Consider the following 23252-nt stretch of genomic DNA (forward strand, 5'->3'; position numbering starts at 1 on the left):
TAATTTTTTTATATTTGTTCGACATCTGCTTCTTGCGTTAGCAGTAGATACCATCTTTTTCACTTATGTTTAGATAATGCTTTTAATAATAATGCTCAACTGCGTGAGTGATAGATTTTTTTAAATAAAACAAAAAACTAGTTATTTATCGCAAATCAAAAAGACTGCAAATATCTAGATGTTTTAATAGTACATCCATTACAGTGGTCAGCCTAATGGTGGTGGAGGTGCTTGTGCTTGATATAAGCAATCAACATGCGTTGTGGCAAGATTTCGATAATCTCCCATTGGGAGACTTCGTGTCACGTGACGAGAGGCCAGCATTGAATGGTAGGTCCAACTATCAGTGCTGAAGTAAAACGACGATAACAAAAATAAAAATCCTTTTACTAAAGTGTTGTTTTAGAATAATAGTCAAATATTGCACATCATTGTTAAATAAATATGTAGAATCATAACCGCATGGATATGTAAACCAAGACACGGTTCAACGGTGTTGTTCGTTATGAGTCGGTCATTGTTATTCTATTTTCAATATATAACGATACGTGTTTCAAGATCATTTTCGAAAACAACCAAACGTACATGTTTTCAGGCGATTCAAGTAAACATTTTCTATGATAAGCAGGATCAAGACTTGAACGCTGAATTTGCTGACTGTTACCCAGTGTCACAATAGTGCATTAAACATATACACAATGATGTAGACCCAGTAATACGAGTTAATTGTTCACTACCGAACCGGCGGGAGATAACTAGTTACCCACCGACAACATGGCCGAATACATGCAGACAGACGATATGATATTTTACTTTTCCAACAAATTCTCAATTTTAAGTTTGTTAGTATATCCTTAAAGACGTCTAGCTTGAGTTTTAATAAATCGGAAAATAGGGTAAATAGGGTATAGTAAAGAAAACTGGACTGATTGGCTAATCGACATGATGTACACTTCCATCGACGAAAAAACACTCGAACATGAATTATTTAGCGTCATTTTCAAACATGCCTTATATTACTATACCTGGATAGGTGTCGGCCATGTTGGCGGTGGGTAGTTACAGAGATCTACCACCGCTTCGTTAATGTTTTCTTGTAATTCAAAATTATAGGGTTGAAAAAAGCAATGAGCCTATTTGTAAATAGGACAAGTTATCGGATGGTTTAGATGACTCCGTTATTATGAAAGTAAAACAAATCCAAAAAGGAAAGGTATACTGTAAAAAAAACTTACGTTGTCCAATTGAAGTGGTACGTATCGGTCACATGATATTGGTTAACGCCCAACGCATCAACAGTCCGGACAAACAGCGTGTGAGTGGCATGATTATACCCGTCCAGAATATTTAGAATGTCATGTCCCGGAATATCTGGCAGGTACTGGAACACACGAGATCGTCAGTCGTTACACCAACAGTGATAGTTGTTATAGAATATATGAGATAAACCAAATTTGTTAAAGTTGTCTTGTAATTATATATGAAATGTAGATTTGTTGGGAAAATATCGAAATCTAGTTTTGCTGTTAATGACTATCATGTTAGGACAGTCACACAGGTCTTCGATTACAGAATTAACACTGACTGTCCCATATCTTATAATAAAGTGTCACAAAAACCCCGTCTTGTCAACATTATATTAAATACATGCTGGAAACACACGAAATTTCATTAAATTTAATGTAAACAAAATTTAAGAAAAACATCAAAGAAGATCTAATAATCAAACTAATGTTCAAAATGGCATTTAAGTACATGTAATAAGACATTTCAAAACTGATGATGTAACTTTTTTCTTGGATGTAAGTCGTCATATCATCCTTAGCTTTGACGGTCAATAACCAGATATTTGATCCCTACTGATTGATGCCACTGATAGATTAGAATTTTTAATTGGTAAATCATTTCATTTCATTGGAAAAAATCGCGAAAATGTAATCATACCTCCCAGGCCGATCCGTGATTATAAGATTTTCCACACTGCCATCCATGTCTATCGCGTGGCTTAAAACATCCGAATGCAACATTTCCACTTATCAAAAACGAACATTTGTTTCCAAGAACGTCATGACTGAGGTGTTTGGTGATGAACTCTTGAACAGCCATGTACTTTGGGACGCTGTGAGGGTCCTCGCCAGTGTAGCGTAGCATTCCCCAACTTCCGTATTTGCTGGGAAATCCGGCGGATGAAAAGTAGTTGAAAAGTCCACCTGCCAAATATTGATTTTTATGTAAAAATGAAATATTTAATGATATTATGCTTATGGGGACTTTGTGTTAATACTTCATTTTGTAACCATAATTCAACAGAGTTCGAGAAGAGTTTCAAAGCAAAAATGAAATGTCCAATTTTACATTAAACTAAAAAACATTTGTCACACTGCCTGTGGATGTGGAAATCATGTGGTTGATATTCCTGCGAAAGTACCATTGATTTGAGATCGGGCAAAATACAGGCAACTACTAGATACATTTTGTTATGAAAATATATGCGTAGTTGCCGCTTTCGGTTGGTTGCACATTAAGATGATGGCAGTCGTTTACAAAACGTTAAACAGTGATTAATATTGTCTTAGTGTAAAACGTTTTGAATCTGTAGTATGTCTAAAACTACTCTCGTACGTAGTATGCGGTCAAGTCAAGAAGTAGAGAACTAAAGAATGCTAAAATGGAAATGCTTATGAAAACGTAATTGAAAGGATGTACAGCGTTTGGAAAATCGTGTAAGTGATAAATATGGATGGTTGTATTTTCTACCAATGTTTTATTGGTAAGACAGGATTGTTTGTGGAATTGGTTATAATTTATACAATGTATATAAGATTGATTTTTTTTTAAATAAAAGACTTGCAATTCTTAGGAAGAGTTACTCAATACTTACCAGGAGCCTGATTTCCGGGGGAGTCAGTAACAATGTTTTTCTTAGGAAGAGTTACTCAATACTTACCAGGGTCCTGATTTCCGGGGGAGTCAGTAACAATGCTCTTCTTGGAAAGAGTTACTCAATACTTACCAGGGGCTTGATTTCCGGGGGAGTCAGTAACAATGCTCTTCCAGGCTTCCAGTATCGCCATCACATTGTCCTTTATGTGAGGGTCAGAATTAAATGCGATGGCTTTAGTTGTGACGTCATCATTTGAAGAACCATGTGAAATAGCCCCTGGTTCCATGACGGCAGGTCCTCCTTCATACATCACCAGTGATAGACTGTGGTTCTAAAGAGGGTCTTGTTAATAATGATAGTCCTTCCATAAATACATTTGATCATAATAGACAAGATACCCAGACAAACATGATGTGGTGGTTTTATTTAAGCACATTTTATTGCCTTTCTAGCAACTGGATTGGGAACAAGTTATACAACTTATTCTTAGCCCATTCATTACAATATAACATGTATGTGTCTACACCGAAATCAAGATGACATGAGATACACTATCTCATACTCTCTTATTACAGCTAAAATAGTTTGTTATAGACAGAGAGGAAAATGGACTAAGGGCAAAAAGGCTGAAAATTAGATTACTCAATCTTTTCAATGGGAAAAATTACAAGTTTACATTACACTGATATTCTCAAAAAGGCTGAAATCAGCCAATCGGCTGAACATTTTCATATCTGTATATATAAGTTGAAAAAGTGACGAAATGTATTATCTACCCCACAGGAAGGTCTGATCAATTAAACACTTATTCTACCTTTGCTACATCCATGTAATGACTGTACATGTTTTTTTGGGAAGGGAGGTCCAGGTCACATAGGTCACTAATCGCACTCATCGTCATCTGTGGTAGGTCCGTTTTCTAAAACACAGTCAGCTCTCAATAAGAACACAGAATGAAATGAATGAAATATAGAAGAGGTACCTGAAAAATAAGTAATGTTATAGAGAAGTGTATGGTTCATTTCACAATTTCAGGGTATCATCTATGTTTCAAATGAGTTGTATAACATCGCAACAAAACAATGTTTATATAGTATATTAACTGATGGGAAATTCGAAAATCTATTTATGGTCACCACGCTAAGTTCACTGTCAATACAAACAAAGTACATGTAACAAAGTCGGTGTTAACTGTTAAAGAACCTAACTAACACCAAAGGAAAAATAAACAAATCTGAAATAGTGACTCAGAATTTCATCACACTTGTGAATTGTTTTCATCTAGAAAACAAATATACAAACATGTTTAGATGCAGCACCGTCGCATGAAAAGTATCCAGTGATCGCTAGAGCTTTAAAGTCACGTGTCCTGTTACCGAGGTCATCCAGTGCTTGTTGGTAGTAGTCCTGGTAACCAGTCTGCCATGCCCATATAGGAACAAGTCTATCCTCACTGTCAATACCAAACGCCTGTTGATTAAGAATTACACATCTGAGATAATAGAATAGGAAGATTTATCTTTATACATTTGTAAATATATAAGGTGATTATTTGATTATAGGTTTGATCTGTAAGCAATTTTGAAAACGATTTAGAGAAAAAAATCACGGTATATATCTTTAATTAGGGAAGTCGTTTTAACATTTAACTATGTATCAATTCGTTTTAAATTCATTTCACTTAAGTGTTATCTGGAGGTAAATAAACATTTATATGCATTATGTTTTACTTTACTCGACTGAAATTATTGCTTACGTTAAAATGAATAATTATTGATTTGCATTTTTGTTACCTTAAAGGTAAACTAATTATTTGTCACTTGTTCTGTATTAAATGATTAAGCAGAAAATTAGATTTATGACAAGAAGACTTGCGATACATAAAAAAATTAACCGAAATTTAAACGCCCTTTCGATATATAGTAACAAAAGAGAGAAGTCAACATGTAGGGTTGGTGCTAAGTCCTAGTCCTTCTTATAAAGACATATGTTGTACATGCTGAGCCTAAGTATACATCTGCTGTCTCCTAAGGACTTTGGCGGCTTCATCGTGCCGCTCTTCAGAGGTATTATTTATATATAGGAGAAAAAGTCAAACACAGATCTGCTGTCTCCCTAGTACCTTGACGACTACATCGTGCCGCTCTTCGGGGGTATTCCCCTGAAGAGTGGCACGGTGTAGCCGCGAAAGTACTTGGGGGACAGCTTACTATGTTATATATATATTGCAATGTATAATGCATTATATATTGCATATATAAGAATTGCGTCATCACTTCGCGAGAATATCTAGTACTAACTACCGGCATTCGTTCCGACTAAAACTATGAAAAATAAACACAGAGAAAACAAACCACAACACAAACCTAATGTTTCCAAAGCACAGCATGTTACATTACAAAGCAGCTGAAACAATTGCCGACTCACCGATTGGAATATCCCCATGACCTCAGATGACCTTTTATTATAATATTTCATCCCAGCTCTATAACCTTGGCTGTCTAGACCAAGTTGTGTGCCCTTTTCCACCGAGTATACTTTCTGGCGGAATATTCCATTCCACACTTCGTTAGAATACTCAAGGTAAACCTTCAAATAAGATAACAAAAAGGAATATATTTACAAAATAAAACGAAACATTCAATATGTACTTTGAAAAAAAAAATGTGTCTTATCGTTAATGCAGTACAACGACAGCGGAGGCAATACAGCCTACCGTTATTTTAACAAATCCATTCGGCTATCTTCATATTACATTTCAGGTAGAAATTCTGATGGAACATATGCACTGAAAGCCTTCAAGGCTCAAAGAGAGCAACAAAAATATCTCCAGGGCCGTCTTTTGAAAAGAAAATTCAACCAATCATACAAATGATGGAAAACTAATCATATTTATAGGATGGTTATGCGTCACTTAACGTGGTGTAAGGGTCATTTTCTGGAGAATAATTTTGGATTTTGAAAACGAATAAATATCTACAAATTTGCACAAAACTATATATAGTCATCTAATAACCAAGATGTTTGTTTGGTCATATAATTTCTTAAATTTATCATTAATTTGCAGTTTGTTTCGTAGAGTTACTCGTTGGTAAGATGAATCATGTTATCATTCTAAGTCAAACAAATGATCGAAAAACAGACAGTGCAGTTGAGACCAATAAGAACATTTGTTAGACCGGATTTGACTTATGTACGTATAAACACTTATTTTGTTGTGAAACTGAAATGCAAATGGCGACTGTGAATAATGTTAATGTTAAAGGGACACATTTCATTTGGTTTTAATTTAGCATTGATTGACGTTCTATCATGGTAACATATACCGATAATCTAACATAGTCCAATATCAACAAGTGTCGAATTCAAATTTTGACGGAATTTTCCAAATGTTTCCGATATCGCTTATTGGTCCAGGTAACCATAGAGACAGTCCAGTTCCGATTTCACAGAACTGGTGGTTCTACCAAATAGTTTAATAAAGCATTTAAGATATTCAGGAACCACGAACAAAGCTGGAATGCATACTTGTACTTTTGTTTTCTTTTTATTTAAATATGACGATTTTACAATGCTACAACACATTTTTTGAACTGATCAGTTTTGCGAAGCATCACGAATATCAGAAATATGTATTTTAATTACGTTTAAATGCAAAATGAGTTCCAGCTTATTGATGAGGTTCCTTCAAAGCTTATACACATTATACATTCGGAGTAATCATGAAGTAGGCCTCGTTTAGTGCTTACCCTTCATTCGAGTTTCTGCAGAGTGCATGCATAAATTCTTTTTCATTTCTTAATTCAGGAATACCGCATGCGGAATTCAACTTATAATACAAAAATATTAGGGAAATCACATCGGAATGAAACAATGCTCTCAATTTTCAACAGACATCCGTTATTTTGACAAGAATTTTTTAAAGGAACTAACTTTAAGGTCCGGACGAAGGGATGTTTTGACGAAGGTGGCTAGTTCCCGTATATAATCGTCATCTGCTGCATGAGGAATATTGAACCAAGGACTGGCGCCAATCATGTTGCTAAGCAGTATCATGTATTCTAGGGCGGCGCCGTAACTTCCTGTCTGGGTGTGAAACGTCTGTTTCCTTCGAGTTGCCCATGTTGTTGGTTCGGGCTGCAACCAGAACATTATAGAAATAACTATTATTTCTCTACAATTGTTCATAGCAAAGCTAGACAACCGTTGGAAATTGTTTTCTAATTTTAAATTTTGATTTATTTTTTTAATTGGAAAAAAATCTTATACCTGGTGTGCATTAGTATGCATGAAATCCATATATCGGAGCTCGGAGTACCGTGTTATTGTCTCCAGGAACAAAGGGTTGTACGGGAAGTGCGCATGTCTGTCCTCAAAACCAGGAAGTATGACACGGATGTTCCGGATATGGTTTTGCTGGTTTGTGCGCATAATTTTCAGCTCAATACCACCGGAACCAGGATCCATGTTTACCATCATGCGTCCTAGAAATGGCATCATAGTCGTATATTACGTCATATACTTCATCAGATGTTACGTCATATGTTTCATCAGATATTACGTCTTATTATATGATTGGTATGTAAGACTATCACTCATTGGTCGTAAAGAGATCACATGACATCAATTATTTCCTTGGAAATACCCTCATGACATCACCGAGGAGTCAATATAATCTTTTGTCAGGTCCGTGGAATCTTATATTTACTCCTGCTAAAAACATAAATTAAGTCACGTGTGCTGAGATGTTCTTTTAGCTGAGGTCAATATAACATTCCAAGGACCTGGCGAAACGTTTTATTGACATCCTGGTGATGTGACAAGGTATTTTAAAGGACCTTTCTCCGATTTTTTGTTTTGTTTTTCAAATTAATATAAATCATATAAGTAAGTAAATGCAGACTTTAGTTTCGGGCAATCCATGGTTTTACAGACCTGTCCTGAACTATACTCCCTCGGATTTATTTCTTGCATCCCGTACGCATCTAAAATGTTGAACGGTCTTACTACCTAACGTATAGATTCAGTGTTGTTAGTAACGCTTTGTACAGAATAATGATACAATATGGGGATCTACCAGGTAACAATAAGAATCCGAACACGTGAATACAATATGTCAATCAAATAAGAATCCTAACACGTGAATACAATATGTCAATCAAATAAGAATCCAAACACGGGAATACAATATGTCAATCAAATAAGAATTCAAACACGTGAATACAATGTCAATCAAATAAGAATCCAAACACGTGAAAACAATATGTCAATCAAATAAGAATCCTAACACGTGAATACAATATGTCAAACAAATAAGAATCCTAACACGTGAATGAAATATGTCAATCAAATAGGAATCCTAACACGTGAATGCAATATGTCAATCAAATAAGAATCCTAACACGTGAATGCAATATGTCAATCAAATAAGAATCCTAACACGTGAATACAATATGTCAATCAAATAAGAATCCTAACACGTGAATAAAATATGTCATTCAAATAAGAATCCTAACACGTGAATACAATATGTCAATCAAATAAGAATCCTAACACGTGAATACAATATCATGGTTCATATCAACATAAATGCATCTCCGCTCTCAATTTAGATCTCACATATTTTCCAATGACATTTTTACACAGTGTTCTTTTAAATTGTTATACTGGGATGGCAACAAAGGGTAAATAAAACAGAATGTACGGTTAGACTGAACTTCACTCGGCGTTCTTCCGTTGTTTCCCACGCTTCAGAAACTTCAGAAAGTAGTCTTGGTGTGGTGTAGTGGACATTACTAATAGTACCTACGAGTCGAAATGTCGTGTTTGGTTTATTTTGATAAACAGTCTTAAATGTGTTGATAAGTAGTCATCTTTTTATATCCCATAATCTTGGATAGTTCAACACTCATTGTTAAATTCTTACTCACTGACCTGCTATTAAGGGTGTATTGATTGAACTTAATGCCCCCATTGCATAATTTGTAAAAGGTTGCTAAATTTGGGATCTTCTCTTCTTTCGAAACATTGGGCTGAATGTTTAAGGAGAAGGTATTATCTGATATCCAAGATTTGTTATAAACACTAAATGTATCATTTTAATATGTATATATTGATCGTTTACCTTTGCCCTCGTAGATACGGGTGAAGTGTACGAGCCCCAGGCCAAGTTCTCCCTCGCCGTCGTAAAGGATTGTGTAGTTACCGGCAGGACTCCAGTGACCTTGGCGAAGTATCAAGGTCACCAGTATCATTGTGTCTGAGGGGAAATATTTCATTATAAGATAATCAATCTGTTTATTTTTGCAGACACGATATAGAACAAAAATAGATGTGATAAAATGCCAAAGTTAATTAGAATCAACACCTGTATATTTTTTTGACATCACTTGAAGACTATGGACTATCGTATAGGCCCATTCAAGATCAACATTTGTACGAGCGGGGGTCAGAATATGCCTTCTGTATCTCTCGTGAGAGGTGAGGCCGTGGTCCCTACAGGACAAGGAATGGACTTTTTGGTTCACTCTGTTGAGAGGATGTTGAAGACGTAGGAACACATTACATTGCATATTGATCTAAGGAGGCCAAATAAGTTAGGCATCCTAAAGAATATGTTTCTCCGATGCCTTCTATCATGGGCGTCTGTATTAACATATTCGTATTCATATACATCTCATTCCACCAGTTTTGTCAAAACACGTGGAATATCTTCACAAGAACACTCGTATATATTGACTAGTCATTGTTTTTTAAGGAGACGAAGTATGATAGATTTGTACTAGTGAACGCCATTGGACCCCTAAACTCGCCGTTAAAGGTACAAAACGAAACCTTCTAATTGGGTAGGATATCCGTCATCGTCAAAGTGAACTTTCGCCTCCTCGTGGGTGTTCCATTGGTGTGCCAGCACCCCTTCCCGTCTCTGCGTTATCCATTCCATGGACTCTTTCGCCACGTCTACAAATTTTACTTCACTGGAGTAGTAAGTTATTTCGGCCAGGTTGATTCCAACACTAACCTTCCTGTTGGGCATACTGGTCAAAGAAAAATATTTCTTTAAAAATAAAGCGAGAAATGTGTGTGATAAATTAAATAATTCTGTGTATCTGAGATTAATGTCTTATAAGAGGTCTGGAAAGGCTACATGTTCATGTTGACCTGATCAATTATACCCTTAATTTTGGCAAACACTTCTAAAAGGTATACAGTCACCCTGACCACGTACTACTTTCATAACAGACATTGTACAAAATACAAAAACAATTTACGATACAACTTAGTTATAATAAAAATAAATGTAGCTTATAGAATTCAAATAGAGACGGGCTACCCAGTGATGACAACGATCTATTAACATTGAGATACTAGTACGTAAAAAACACTTACGTTAGCGGGTCGTATTTTGAACACGTGTGGCCAGTATACCCAGCCCAACACTCGCATTGACCATTCCAGCACGTGCCATATTTGCAGTTTTCTGTGCATTCGCAAATGCCGGGACCCATACAACTAACTCCTACAAAATAATATTGGTCATTCCTGGCGTTATGGAGATTCAACTTGCTAGTGTTAAACTCGTGTAGTATGTGACCACATGGGCTATGTTGTTTACTTCTCTAAAATAGACCTTACTTAATAGGAAAACGCCTGTGTTAAGAGACTATACGAATCTGTATTTAAGAGACCTTATTTATCAAGAGACCTATTGTGTTAAGAGACCATATTAACATAACACTTATATCCAGACAAAAAGTTCAGAGACCGCCCGTATTAAGCGACAACATTCATTAAGGTTGTGAGATCACTTGCGTCAAAAGGACCATTTTCATTGAGAGACCACGTGTGTTAAGAGTAGTATTTATTAAGAGATCGCCTGTGTTAAGAGATCATATTTATTAAAAGACTTTATGTGATAAGAGACCACATTTATTAGGAGTAGGAGACCATCAGTGTTAAGAGACGCTATAATTAAGAGTCCATCAGTGGTAAGAGAGCATATTTATTAAGAGATCTGTGTTGAGAGACTTTTTTGTTAAGAGACCGTATAGGTTATGAGACCATATTAAAACACGTACGCACGCACGTTTGTGTCTGTGTAACTTGCTCCAGTAAAACCTTTATACATAGATATACAAATTACTGTAAACCATCTTATCATGTATGCATTTTTTTCCATTCTAAGAGTAAGGAATTAATAATGTTGCTGTACCTTGTGCCAAATCATTTTGCTTTATGGCAATAAAAATGTTTACAATAAACTATTTATACTTACCCTGGGGACAGTCACACTCCCAGACACATTTATGTAGGTTGTGTGACCACGCCCACCCGTCGTCACAATCACACGTGTTGTCTGAAAAAGTCAACCTTCCCTGATAAAGCCCATCCTCGATACTCCATATCAGTATGGATATCCTTAGGTGTTAAACTTGTTTTCTCAAATATGTCATGGGAAAATTGAAGGCACACAACCAGTTATTTGATTAGCGTCAGGAAAAGCTTACCAACCAAGCACTTTAAAGCCGATGCACCAAAACAATTTAATGTAAAAACTATTTAGTTTTCTCTGCATTTAATGTGTTTGTGTGGGACATATGTATGTGTGTGTGTAATTAATGTAAAAACCAATGTAGGCTTTCCTTACCAACAAAATAGCGTTGATTGGGCCTTCAGTTTTGCTTTTGAAATTTCTCGGGGTTGCAAAGAGCAAAAGTGATTGTAACCCGTGGAGTATAGAGGATCGATAACGCCATTTTTCTTATATCATCATAAAGGTCAAACAATGATTTGTTCGACTGCCCACAACCGTTGCAGTACCGACCTATAATGAAGTTGTAAAATGGATACTCTCGGAAATCTTGAGGAGAATTAGGGCGTTAGTGTTAACGTCAAAATCATGGCGATACCTTCGGAACAGGATTCAATTTGGGTGTAAATATATCATCAACATGTCTTACACAGGACGGTGTCGACCCGGTATTAAGAGAGATGAGAGGGAATGAAAACCCGCTAGAATGTTCAAATACCGAAAATACGACAGTGATCCAATATTTGCTTGAAAAGATTTAATACCTAAGGATATCCATAATGATATGTTGGCAACACTAGGGAAAGATTCACCTTTATATGCTACAGTGAAAAGGTGGGTGGCGGAATTAAAGCGCGGCCGACAGAGTCTTGAGGATGACCTCCGACATGTCAGTGTTGCAACCCCAGAAATGGATAATAATGTTCATGATATTGTTATGACTTACAGACGAGTAAGAGAAAGATATATAGCCAGTAGAGTTGGCATTTCACAGGAAAGAGTACATTCCATTCTGACGCGGAGGATCTTGCAATGAGAAAGATTTCGGCCCGATTGGTACCAAGACTTCTGACAGTTGATCAGAAGCACACCAGGCGCATATCATCGCGTGCTAATCTTAACCTTTTTGAGAAAGATCCTGCCAACTTTTTTTCAGAGTGTGTCATTATCGATGAAACACGAGTGCATCATTTTATCCCAGAGGGCAAACAACAATCGAAACAACGGAAGCACCCTGGTTCTCCCCCACAAAGAAGGCAAAGACTGTTCCATCAGCTAGGAGGGTTATGACCTAGGTTTTCTGGGAAGCAGATGGTATCCTGCTGATAGATTATTTCAAAAAGAGACAAAAAATAAATGGCACATACTATGCTCCACCTCTGAAGAAGTTACGGGAAAATATTAAACTTATGCGCCGCGGAAAGCTCACTTAAGGTATGTTATTCCATCAGGACAATGCTCCCTGTTCACAAGTCTGTCATTGTCATGGCTGCCATTCACAATTGTGGCTTTATATTGATTATTCATCTATTTCCAAAACTGAAAACAGCTATTTCAGGCACCAACTTTCAGTCCGATGATGACGTCATACATGCAATGGATGACTTTCTGAACAGCCAAGAAAAGGAGTTTATAAAAGTGGCATAGAGGCCTTAAACACCGCTGGCAGAAGTGCATAGATACTGAAGGGGATTATGTATTAAAATAACACAATTTGTCCGGCAAAATACAAATCCTTCAATATGAGGCTCACAACATATCAATCAGCCCTCGTAATGTATAATATCATTAGGTACATGAAACTCCCCAGAGGAGTAATAATCTGTATACATGTATATGGACCAATGGTTGGGAATTTGTAAACAAACAACGAACCGTTTTTGCAAGTTCCGTGGCCTTGACATCCACAGTCACCGGAACAATCGTCATTGTAGAAACCTTGGAAGCACGTGCAGTGACGTCTGTTGACGTCACACCGCCCATTCCAGCTACATTCGTTCTGGCAATGTTGCAAGGCCAATGACCATCTGATTTAGACCAAACAAAACTTGGAAGAATGAGTTGTATGTCAAAGAATGAGAGAAAATAGCATGTAATATAGATGAAAATAAAATAAAATGACAGAACAGCAGACAAAGGTTAATAACGATTTTGTCATTATGCCCGTTTTCTCTGGGTTTTTGTTTTGTTTTTGTTTTTAACAGGTCATATCAGGACGAGGACATATATAGGACGAGAACATATACAGGACGAGAACATATATAGGACGAGAACATATAAAGGACGAGGACATATATAGGACGAGGACATATATAGGACGAGAACATACATGTAAACAGGACGGGGACATATATAGGACGGGGACATATATAGGACGAGGACATATATAGGACGAGGACATATATAGGACGAGGACATATATAGGACGAGGACATATATAGGACGATGGACATATATAGGACGAGAACATATCTAGGACGAGAACATATATAGAACGAGAACATATCTAGGACGAGGACATATATAGAACGAGGACATATATAGAACGAGAACATATAGGACGAGGACATATCTAGGACGAGGACATATATAGAACGAGGACATATATAGAACGAGAACATATATAGGACGAGAACATATCTAAGACGAGGACATATATAGGACGAGAACGTATATAGGACCAGAACATATATAGGACGAGGACATATATAGGATAAGAACATATCTAGGACGACGACATATATAGGACGAGGGCATATATAGGACGAGAACATATATAGGATAAGAACATATATAGGACGAGAACATGTATAGGACGGGGACATACCTAAGACGAGGACAGATATAGGACGAGAACATGTATAGGACGGGGACATACATAGGACGAGGACATATATAGGACGGGGACATATATAGGATGGGGACATATATAGGACGATAACATATCTAGAACGAGAACATATCTAAGACGAGGACATATCTAGGACGATGACATATATAGGACGATAACATAGATAGGACGAGGACATATATAGGACGATAACATATATAGGACGAGGACATATATAGGACAAGGACATATATAGGACGATGACATATATAGGACGAGAACATATATAGGACGAGGACATATATTGGACGAGGACATATATAGAACGAGAACATATCTAGGACGAGGATATATATAAGATAAGAACATATATAGGATGAAAACATATATAGGACGAGGACATATATAGGACAAGGACATATATAGGACGAGAACATATATAGGACGAGGACATATATAGGACAAGGACATATATAGGACAAGGACATATATAGGACGAGAACATATATAGGACGAGGACATATATAGGATGAGGACATATAAAGGACGAGGACATATATAGGACGAGGGCATATATAGGACGAGGACATATATAGGACCAGAACATATATAGGACCAGAACATATATAGGACGAGAGCATATATAGGATGAGGACATATATAGGACGAGAACATATATAGGATGAGGACATATATAGGACAAGGACATATATAGGACGAGAACATATCTAGGACGAGGACATATATACAGGACAAGGAAGGAAATAAACATCAAATGGTAACAAGGAAGTGGTCAAGTATAGGACGAGAACATGCATAGACACATCAAATCTGACAGCGATAAAAAGAGGTTGCACAATATATGACCAGAAAATACGCAAAGAAAAATAAACCAACAAAATAGAAATTAAGAAAACTCTTCAGAAAGCTGAAGATCCCAGGTGCGTGGATCGACGCGCCTCACAGTGTCGGTTGGTGATTCTCGTGAAGCTGAGAAACAGGCGGGTCTGTGCTGTCGTGGTTGTGTTCTTGGTCAAGACACTTTATCCTCGTTGCTTTGGATGCCATAGGTTGGGCTTCCCGTATGTTGATCAGTGATTCGAGGTAGTACCAACTGCTACAAGGACCTTTCCTCAAAATGACACTGGCTGTTCAATGGGTGATAAACTCAACAAACCAAGCAAAGAAAAGAACACGTGTATCGTAATCGTAAATGCCCCCCTCTCTCTGTGTCTCTGTGTCTCTGTGTGTCTCTCTGTGTCTCTGTGTCTCTCTGTGTCTCTCTGTGTGCGTCTCTCTCTCTCTGTCTCTCTGTGTGTGTGTGTGTGTCTCTCTCTCTGTGTCTCTGTGTCGATGTCAATGTCTCTGTCTTTCCCTCCCTCTCTCTATCTGTCTCTGTCTCTCTATCTCTGTCTCCCTCCCTCTCTCTCTGTCTCTGTCTCTCTGTCTGTCTCTCTCTGTCTGTCTCTCTCTGTCTCTGTCTGTCTGTCTCTGACTCTGTCTCTGTCTCTCTGTCTCTCTGTCTCTCTCTCTCTGTCTCTCTCTGTCTGTCTCTCTGTCTCTCTGTCTCTGTCTGTCTCTCTGTCTGTCTGTCTGTCTCTCTCTCTCTCTCTCTCTCTCTCTCTCTCTCTCTCTCTCTCTCTCTCTCTCTGATCCAACTTGCTAAGCACTAGAACGTTTAAAGATAACTTAAGACGACCATATTGAACATATTACAAACTGTATACAGCGTAGATTGGTGTGCCTCCGTTAGAACACATTGATCATGCCTACTTACCTCGTCAACGTTAGCAGAATGAACAGTATTTGCGCCTGTATCATGGCGGTTCGGTTATGGAATACTAGTAGCCTTAGGTGAAAATAAAAGTTTAGGAGCAATTTCAGCTTAGCGAGTTTTTACCGTACCGTGACAACACGAATTTCCTTGGTATATTCCTTGGTAACTAACTCTTCAAATGCAAAATCTAGTGTACGAACATTTTGATTAATATTTGTTCTGTTGCAGGATAACAAGTTTCGAGTTCGTATACGCCGATTTTCAAATGAATTTAAATATTTTGAAATTTTAATCTGACCAAGCATTAAGAACAAGGACCTCGGTATTAATACAACCAGTGGACACGTGACTTATCTGATAAAAGTTTGATTTTGAACATGTCGTATTGTGATAAGATAGGTATGCCTGTTACTATAAATGGCAAGTATATTGTCATAACAGTGCTTAATATAAACAGTAAATGCTACATGACTGTTCAATAATGTTCTATGTGTAATGGCTAGTGTTAATACTGATACATGTTTATTGTGTAGCTATAAGTGCTAAAGACGTACACACGATAAGCTTGTCATCATTGAAGTGTAACGCACGAATGAGCAGGAACTTCACCAGTTGGTACTTGGCCCTTGGCAGTCATGGAATATGAAAGGTAAATACACGCTCCTCCTCAGCAAATATCCAGAAAACAGTCTTTGATTCACAAACACCTTATTCAAATCATGATGACAGGCAAGTACAAGACAACCTAGATACTTTCTTTGGTTTGTTTTTGTTTAACGTCCTAATAACAGCCAGGGTCATTTAAGGACGTGCCAGGTTTTGGAGGTGGAGGAAAGCCGGAGTACTCGGAGAAAAACCACCGGCCTACGGTCAGTACCTAGATACACCGAATTTCTAAACGCCGGTGTCTGATCAATCCAATTAAAATCTAGATGGTCATTCTCATTACGTTACATGAACATCCAACGACTTCGCATAAGGGGTCACGCCATGATGACCTTTTGGATTAACCGATCAGATTACTAACACAGAATTCACTTGCAAGATTTCGTATGTGCGAAATAGCATGACTAGCGTGCATAGCTTGCATAATCTGCCAATCTGTTTCAATTCATTTCGTCCAAAAAAGTAAACAGCTATATACATGCTGTACCGAAATGGTTAACTTTATATGCTTGATGTGACGAATGGGTGAGATCGATGACATCGAAACATTGACAATTCGACCTGAAAGTGAAATATTGAGATAACAAAGGTCACTAGAACGTGACCCCTTGTGTGATGTTGTTAGATGTTCATGTAAGGCAGTGAGAAAGACCATCCATATTTTAATTAGATTGGTGTCTGATAGACTTTATCACCGTACGCCAACGAGACATCATGGAAGTCTGTGTTGGCCGCGCCATGGGAGGCGTTGAATGCTGGCCTGACCACAGGATAAGTAGAGCCGTGAAGAACCTACACATCTACCCACAACACAGGAATACATCCAAGAGCGAACATCATAATCCCTTTCAACACAGCCAAGCTGCGGAATACATACAAACTGCTCGGTTCCAATCGACCTTAGTTAAGAAAACCCAAGACCACATGACATCTGCTCACGATAGCGTTGGGAATCGGACAGGCTTTCAAGTACATTGCATCAGACTGCCAAGGAAGTGCTTTGACCAAAAGCAGGAACGCATCAAGATTGGTTCGACGAAAACAACGATTCCTCAAAAATGTTATCGGAACAAAGCGTACGCCGACTGGCAAAATGACCTTACCTCTGTCTCTTAGAGAGAGGCAGATTCAATACCCTTCAAACCAAGATACAAAATGATCTACGTGAAACACTTAGCCAGTGGTGGCATGATACGACTGAAAAAACTCAGTTGCATACAGACACCCAGACCGCTAATAAGTTCTTCGGCTTCTTAATGACTGCACCTTTGCACACAAGATGCTCTCATCGGACAGCGTACCTTGCTCAGTAACCCTCTTCGGTAGACCCAGTTGTAATCAATCAAATCCTTCAACAGCCCTTACTGGATGAACTTGACTCACACTTTGACAAAAATTCAGAAATCATGGACATACCTTCTGAAATTCACAAGGCAGAGGGCCCCAATGCCCTCGACCTTCCACAGAAAAGAAGGTGCCAGACGACTTCCACGATGCCCTCAACAGGCTGATCACAGTTTCTTAGCGGGACCTTCCTTAGGTACAGTGTGGCTTTACATGTATGTCAGGCCGAAGAACAGTATGTGGGCATATTTGCTGCGAGGCAGTTGCCGGAGAAGTGCATTGAACAGAATTTGTCACTTTACCCGGTGTTTTCGATCTGACCAAAGCTTTCGATACTACAAGGGAAACCCATCAGACTACCATACAGAAGTTTGCCAGGGTCCTTCGAATGTCCTCTCAAACGGCAACGTGACTGAAGAGTTTAAAATCTCCAACAGAGTGAAAACGGGATTGTGTCTTAGTTCCAGTCAAATTCACCATCTTCTTCACATGAATGCAAAGACTTGGAGAAAGGAGTGCCCCTGATGGCCCTCAGACTCTGATCTCCACCACATGCCAGATCGCTGCTCGGAAGCTGTAGGGCTGTTTTATCTGAAAATCAGCCCGGACAGAGGTTCTGAACGAAACAGACACAGAGTCCCTCCCCTACGCCAACCCTCACCATCGATGCCATTCAGCTTGTCAAGGTTCAGAGTTCGTAACTGCTGCTAGATAAAAGTGTCATGGTACAACCGGACTGACACGACAGAATTGCAATGTTCCTAGGAACTGTTCCAGACTATGTGCCTTGAAAACACTGATTAGTTGGGGAACGATGACATCTTCGGATCGGAAGGACAACCACCGTATGTATAATAGTATACAGTTCAACAGTTTAGTATCATAGACGAATTTGCAAGGATGCACTGCAACTCCCAACACATCCTCTCATTGCAGAGGTGAAAAATTATCCGAGCTCCGACACATTGATGTCCAAGTTATGAAGTGATTTTTACCCATAACAGCACAAAATGGCATTTTCTCATTAACTTGCTGAGATATTCATATGATAAACTGCGTTTGCAAACAAACAAAACTGAAATAAAAATAAATATGTTGATTAACCATAGCACTCTTCAATATTGCCATTGATGATAATGAAATCTTTTGTCAGGAAAACGCCGGTGAACACATTCACTTACCCGAGCTTGATTTACTGTGGCTGTCCATTGGATTACATTGTGCAGTGTATGGTTTATCAATTTGTGTGAAACTTGAAAAATCTTTTTTTAATGTTTCTCTTTTTTTTCAAACACCTTATCCTGTAAGTTGCTATGGGGCAATTATGTAATCGAGTCTTCAGATTAATTCTGAAATCCACATTCTTTTCTTGGAAAATCACACTTATGCACATAAATAGAAATGTCCCGTTTATACTGGTGATGTTGAAAATGTGACAGGTAAATATATATGGAAAGGTCAATAATATACTTGTGATCATGAAAATGTGTCGGGTAAGTATATTTATATGGAAAAGTTGATGGTGATATTGAAAATGTGTCGGGCAAGCATATATGGAAAGGCCAATTATATCATATTGATATTGAAAAATCTCAACATGTTAAGCCAAGTATTCTAATTTTAGGCCCTTTCATTAATCATGAATTGTTAGAGTATTTCTAAAAAGCTATGACCTTGAAAATGGGTCAAGTTCATTTCTTTTCACAAAATGTGTCAAGCTTCATCCCAAGAAGCCACAAAGCACATTCAAAAGGACAAATTGGTGTTGGGTGGATGGAGGTCAGATGTCCCTCAGACAAATCGGCAAATAAATAAAAACATTGTCAAATAATTTTCTTTATTTTATTGAAAAATAGTTTTACAATTTCAGCAAGCACATACATTGATAGTGATACAGGACGGTATATATTATAACATACAAATACATCATTCGAAATAAGACAATGGTACATATTTGTCAACAAGAGGCACAAAAGGCATGTAAGGCTCACTTGTTCTTTCATGAAATAAATATCTTATGGGTGTGAACTATAGATATAATTTATACTCATACAGTGTTATGTGCATTAGATAAGGATTTCTACTTTTTCATGTTTTTATATTTTTCATTGAATCATTTGGATTCTAAAAACTTTTAACAGAAACCGTGTAGTTATATGTTTGTAAAGTATCAAATAAAGGTATTTGTTGTTCAAAAAAAGCAATATTTGGAGATGATTTGATCAAATTGTCATTGATTTTATAATGTTGTGGGGTACTTCTGTGCATGTTATATAATCATATCAAAATGTTACATATACCAGGTAACTAGATCTATCTGATTATATCATCAAATATAAATACAGAAATTGAGCTTTCATACTTAAAAAAAATACAAAAGAAAATAATGTACAAAATCTAATGTAAAACTGTCATGTACTATGTTACCGACTTAACGACCACTAATCTATATTTAGTTTTAATTATTTTCAATGGTGTTAAAAGTGAACACACCTGAGTCATGATTTATGCATAAATACCTCACACAATAACAGCACTTTGACTGAGGCATTAACCATACAGTCATGGTATTGTGATATTGTATAAAAATATCATTGATGATCAGGTAATTTGTTCGTATTTCTTCTTTTCTTTCATTATTCATTTATTATTTTACTAAGGTTTTGGTTTCAGAGAAAAACAACAAAATTTGAAAACATTTTTGTTTTTTGTAAACCTTGTATAAAATGAAAATTAACTTATCTTTAGTACTGGGGTAAGTGAATAATGCCTTGTGTGTCATAAGGAGGAGTAATTAGATAGAAACTGATCGGGCTCGACGACCTCTCACACTCTACACTAATACCCTACCACTAGATAATCAACACTTTTTAAACTTTTCAGGGTGACTATTCTGCATTTAAAGTAGCTTTATATATTTTTTTTTTATCACTATCAGTTATTTATATATCAATTCCTAGTAGAAATAAGGTGTTTACACTTCTTGTGTAAAGGTACCCTGTTTTTTTATGATACAGGAAATGAGATTTATCCATGAAACTTGGAGAGATCTAGAAAATGATATTTTCTTAAACATAGAAACATGTATATAAACAATGAAGCACCTATTTCAAATTAATATAAAGAAGATATTGAAAAAAGAACATTCTTGAAAAAAATATATATAATTATGCATTTTTAATTAAAGTTACGTAAAAATACTAAAATGTAGCATGAACAGAACTTCAGCATTGTCATAGTATATAAATATATATAATCAATTTTAACATCATTACAAATTACTATCTTATACATACATACTTATCATAAAGAAAATCAGTATCATGGTACACATTTGATATATTTAAATAACAAACTGTAACCCAAAATATAGTTCTTTACTTCCGTTTAAAAAATGCTTTATAAAGTATTTTAGATGTTATGTTTGGTCAATATGCTCTGCCCCTCTCACTTGTATCTAATAAATACGCCAAGCCTTAGAAGATTTGATATTTTCCTGTATATTTGATATTTTCCTCCAAGCCTCTAGGTGGAGATTTGATACTTTCCTGTATAAATACTCCAAGCCTCTAGGACGAGATTTGATATTTTCCTGTATAAATGCTCCAAGCCTCTAGAAAGAGACTTGATAATTTCTGGTATAAATGCTCCAAGCCTTTACGAGGAGATTTGATATTTGCCTGTAACTTATTTTTGATGTGACAATCCTTTGGGACAAAACCAATTTCACAGGCATGAAATCCCTCACCAAGGGAGACCATTCACAGGCATGAAATCCCTCACCAAGGGAGACCATTTATAGGCATGAAATCCCTCACCAAGTGAGACCAATCATAGGCATGACATCCCTCACCAAGGGAGACCATTCACAGGCATGAAATCCCTCACCAAGTGAGACCATTCACAGGCATGAAATCCCTCACCAAGTGAGACCATTCACAGGCATGAAATCCCTCACCAAGGGAGACCATTTATAGGCATGACATCTCAGCCAAGTGAGACCAATCATAGGCATGACATCCCTCACCAAGGGAGACCATTCACAGGCATGAAATCCCTCACCAAGGGAGACCATTCACAGGCATGAAATCCCTCACCAAGGGAGACCATTTATAGGCATGACATCTCAGCCAAGTGAGACCAATCATAGGCATGACATCCCTCACCAAGGGAGACCATTCACAGGCATGAAATCCCTCACCAAGGGAGACCATTCACAGGCATGAAATCCCTCACCAAGGGAGACCATTTATAGTCAAGACATTCCCTGTCAAGGGAGACCATTCATAGGCAAGACATCACCCGCCAAGGGAGACCATTCACAGGCATGACATCCCTCTCCAAGGGAGACCATTTATAATCAAGACATCACCCGCCAAGGGAGAGAATTCACAGGCAAGACATCACCCGCCAAGGGAGAGAATTCACAGGCAAGACATCAACCGCCAAGGGAGAGAATTCACAGGCAAGACATCACCCGCCAAGGGAGAGAATTCACAAGCATGATATCTTGCTGTGATTACTTATTAGGATGTTTAGAGGTAACAGTGAATATGAAGGATGAAATCAAGATGTTCTGGAGTAAACCTTCTACAGCCAATACCTGCTTACCCCTCAGTTGGTATGTCTATAAATAGTAATACATTTATTTCTTATAGTTTAGGAGATATGTTTAGGAAATGTTGGAATCAGTAAATTTGATTGATACAGTTTTCAAGACATGCTCAAGAAATGCTCCCTGAATGGCCAGAACCAGTCAGGTATAGTCCCTGCCCATCTTCCATCGACAGGAAATTATATATGTCACAGTCAAACTTTATAAGTAAGATTTGATATCCAAATATTAAAATATTCTATTCTGAAGTAAATATAGATTTACACCTAAAAAATCGTGATCTGATACTTTCATTTTAGGTTAAAAAACCTGACAATAACACTTCGAAATAATCATGCCATCAATGTCACCTTTAATTCTACATTATAAAAACTATAATGTTTGTACAGTTATATCAGAATAACTGTGTTTCTATTTTATCATAAGCCCATTCAAAATTGATTAACAGATTGAAGTATTCAACAAATGTATATATTTATATACCAGATCTGGTTTTCAAAAAAGGATACTTACCGGTATACTACAGTGTGCAATAAAGTACCCTGTATTTGTTAAAAACATATAGACACCTTCTACTGAATTACAATGCCTTACCATATATATGACATTCAAGAAAATAGCACAAAATAATCAGAAGAAAGTACTTCTATTATATAAAAATATAATTTATGCATATAATATTTGAATGTAAAAGCTATATTACAATTTATTCCAAGGCACCATATATATTCATCACAACAATACATGTCCATTGAAAATTAAAAAAGTGAGTTGTTCCTAACCCTTGACCCCTAATGACCCCTGACACAGATCCGTGACCTTGAC

The 23252-nt window shown here is 37.2% G+C and overlaps 1 protein-coding gene across 1 annotated transcript; it reads right to left on the reverse strand.

The window, feature by feature from the left end:
* Positions 1-197: 197 nt before the first annotated feature.
* On the reverse strand, positions 198-13228 carry LOC117316649. The gene is made up of 14 exons (XM_033871346.1): positions 13071-13228; positions 11160-11240; positions 10274-10403; positions 9719-9921; positions 9009-9143; positions 7154-7368; positions 6818-7021; positions 5312-5473; positions 4187-4354; positions 3699-3803; positions 3014-3215; positions 1945-2210; positions 1236-1381; positions 198-349 (listed from the first exon to the last, which is right to left on the reverse strand). Exons 3-14 carry the CDS (start codon positions 10390-10392, stop codon positions 208-210), a joined length of 2067 nt encoding a protein of 688 aa, XP_033727237.1. The 5' UTR covers positions 10393-10403; positions 11160-11240; positions 13071-13228; the 3' UTR covers positions 198-207.
* Between the last annotated feature and the right edge of the window lie 10024 nt (positions 13229-23252).

This window comes from Pecten maximus, chromosome 18, assembly GCF_902652985.1.
Source record: "Pecten maximus chromosome 18, xPecMax1.1, whole genome shotgun sequence".
NCBI classification, from domain to species: domain Eukaryota; kingdom Metazoa; phylum Mollusca; class Bivalvia; order Pectinida; family Pectinidae; genus Pecten; species Pecten maximus.

Bases quoted from the DNA above. Each gene is read 5' to 3' on its own strand.
- LOC117316649 (XM_033871346.1), bottom strand. From the start codon at position 10,392: ATGGGTCCCGGCATTTGCGAATGCACAGAAAACTGCAAATATGGCACG. The intron at 9,144-9,718 runs GTTTCGTTTTGT...ATTTCCCCTCAG, and splicing joins ATATCCTACCCAATTAGAAG to ACACAATGATACTGGTGACC. The intron at 2,211-3,013 runs GTAAGTATTGAG...AATATTTGGCAG, and splicing joins CCCCGGAAATCAAGCCCCTG to GTGGACTTTTCAACTACTTT.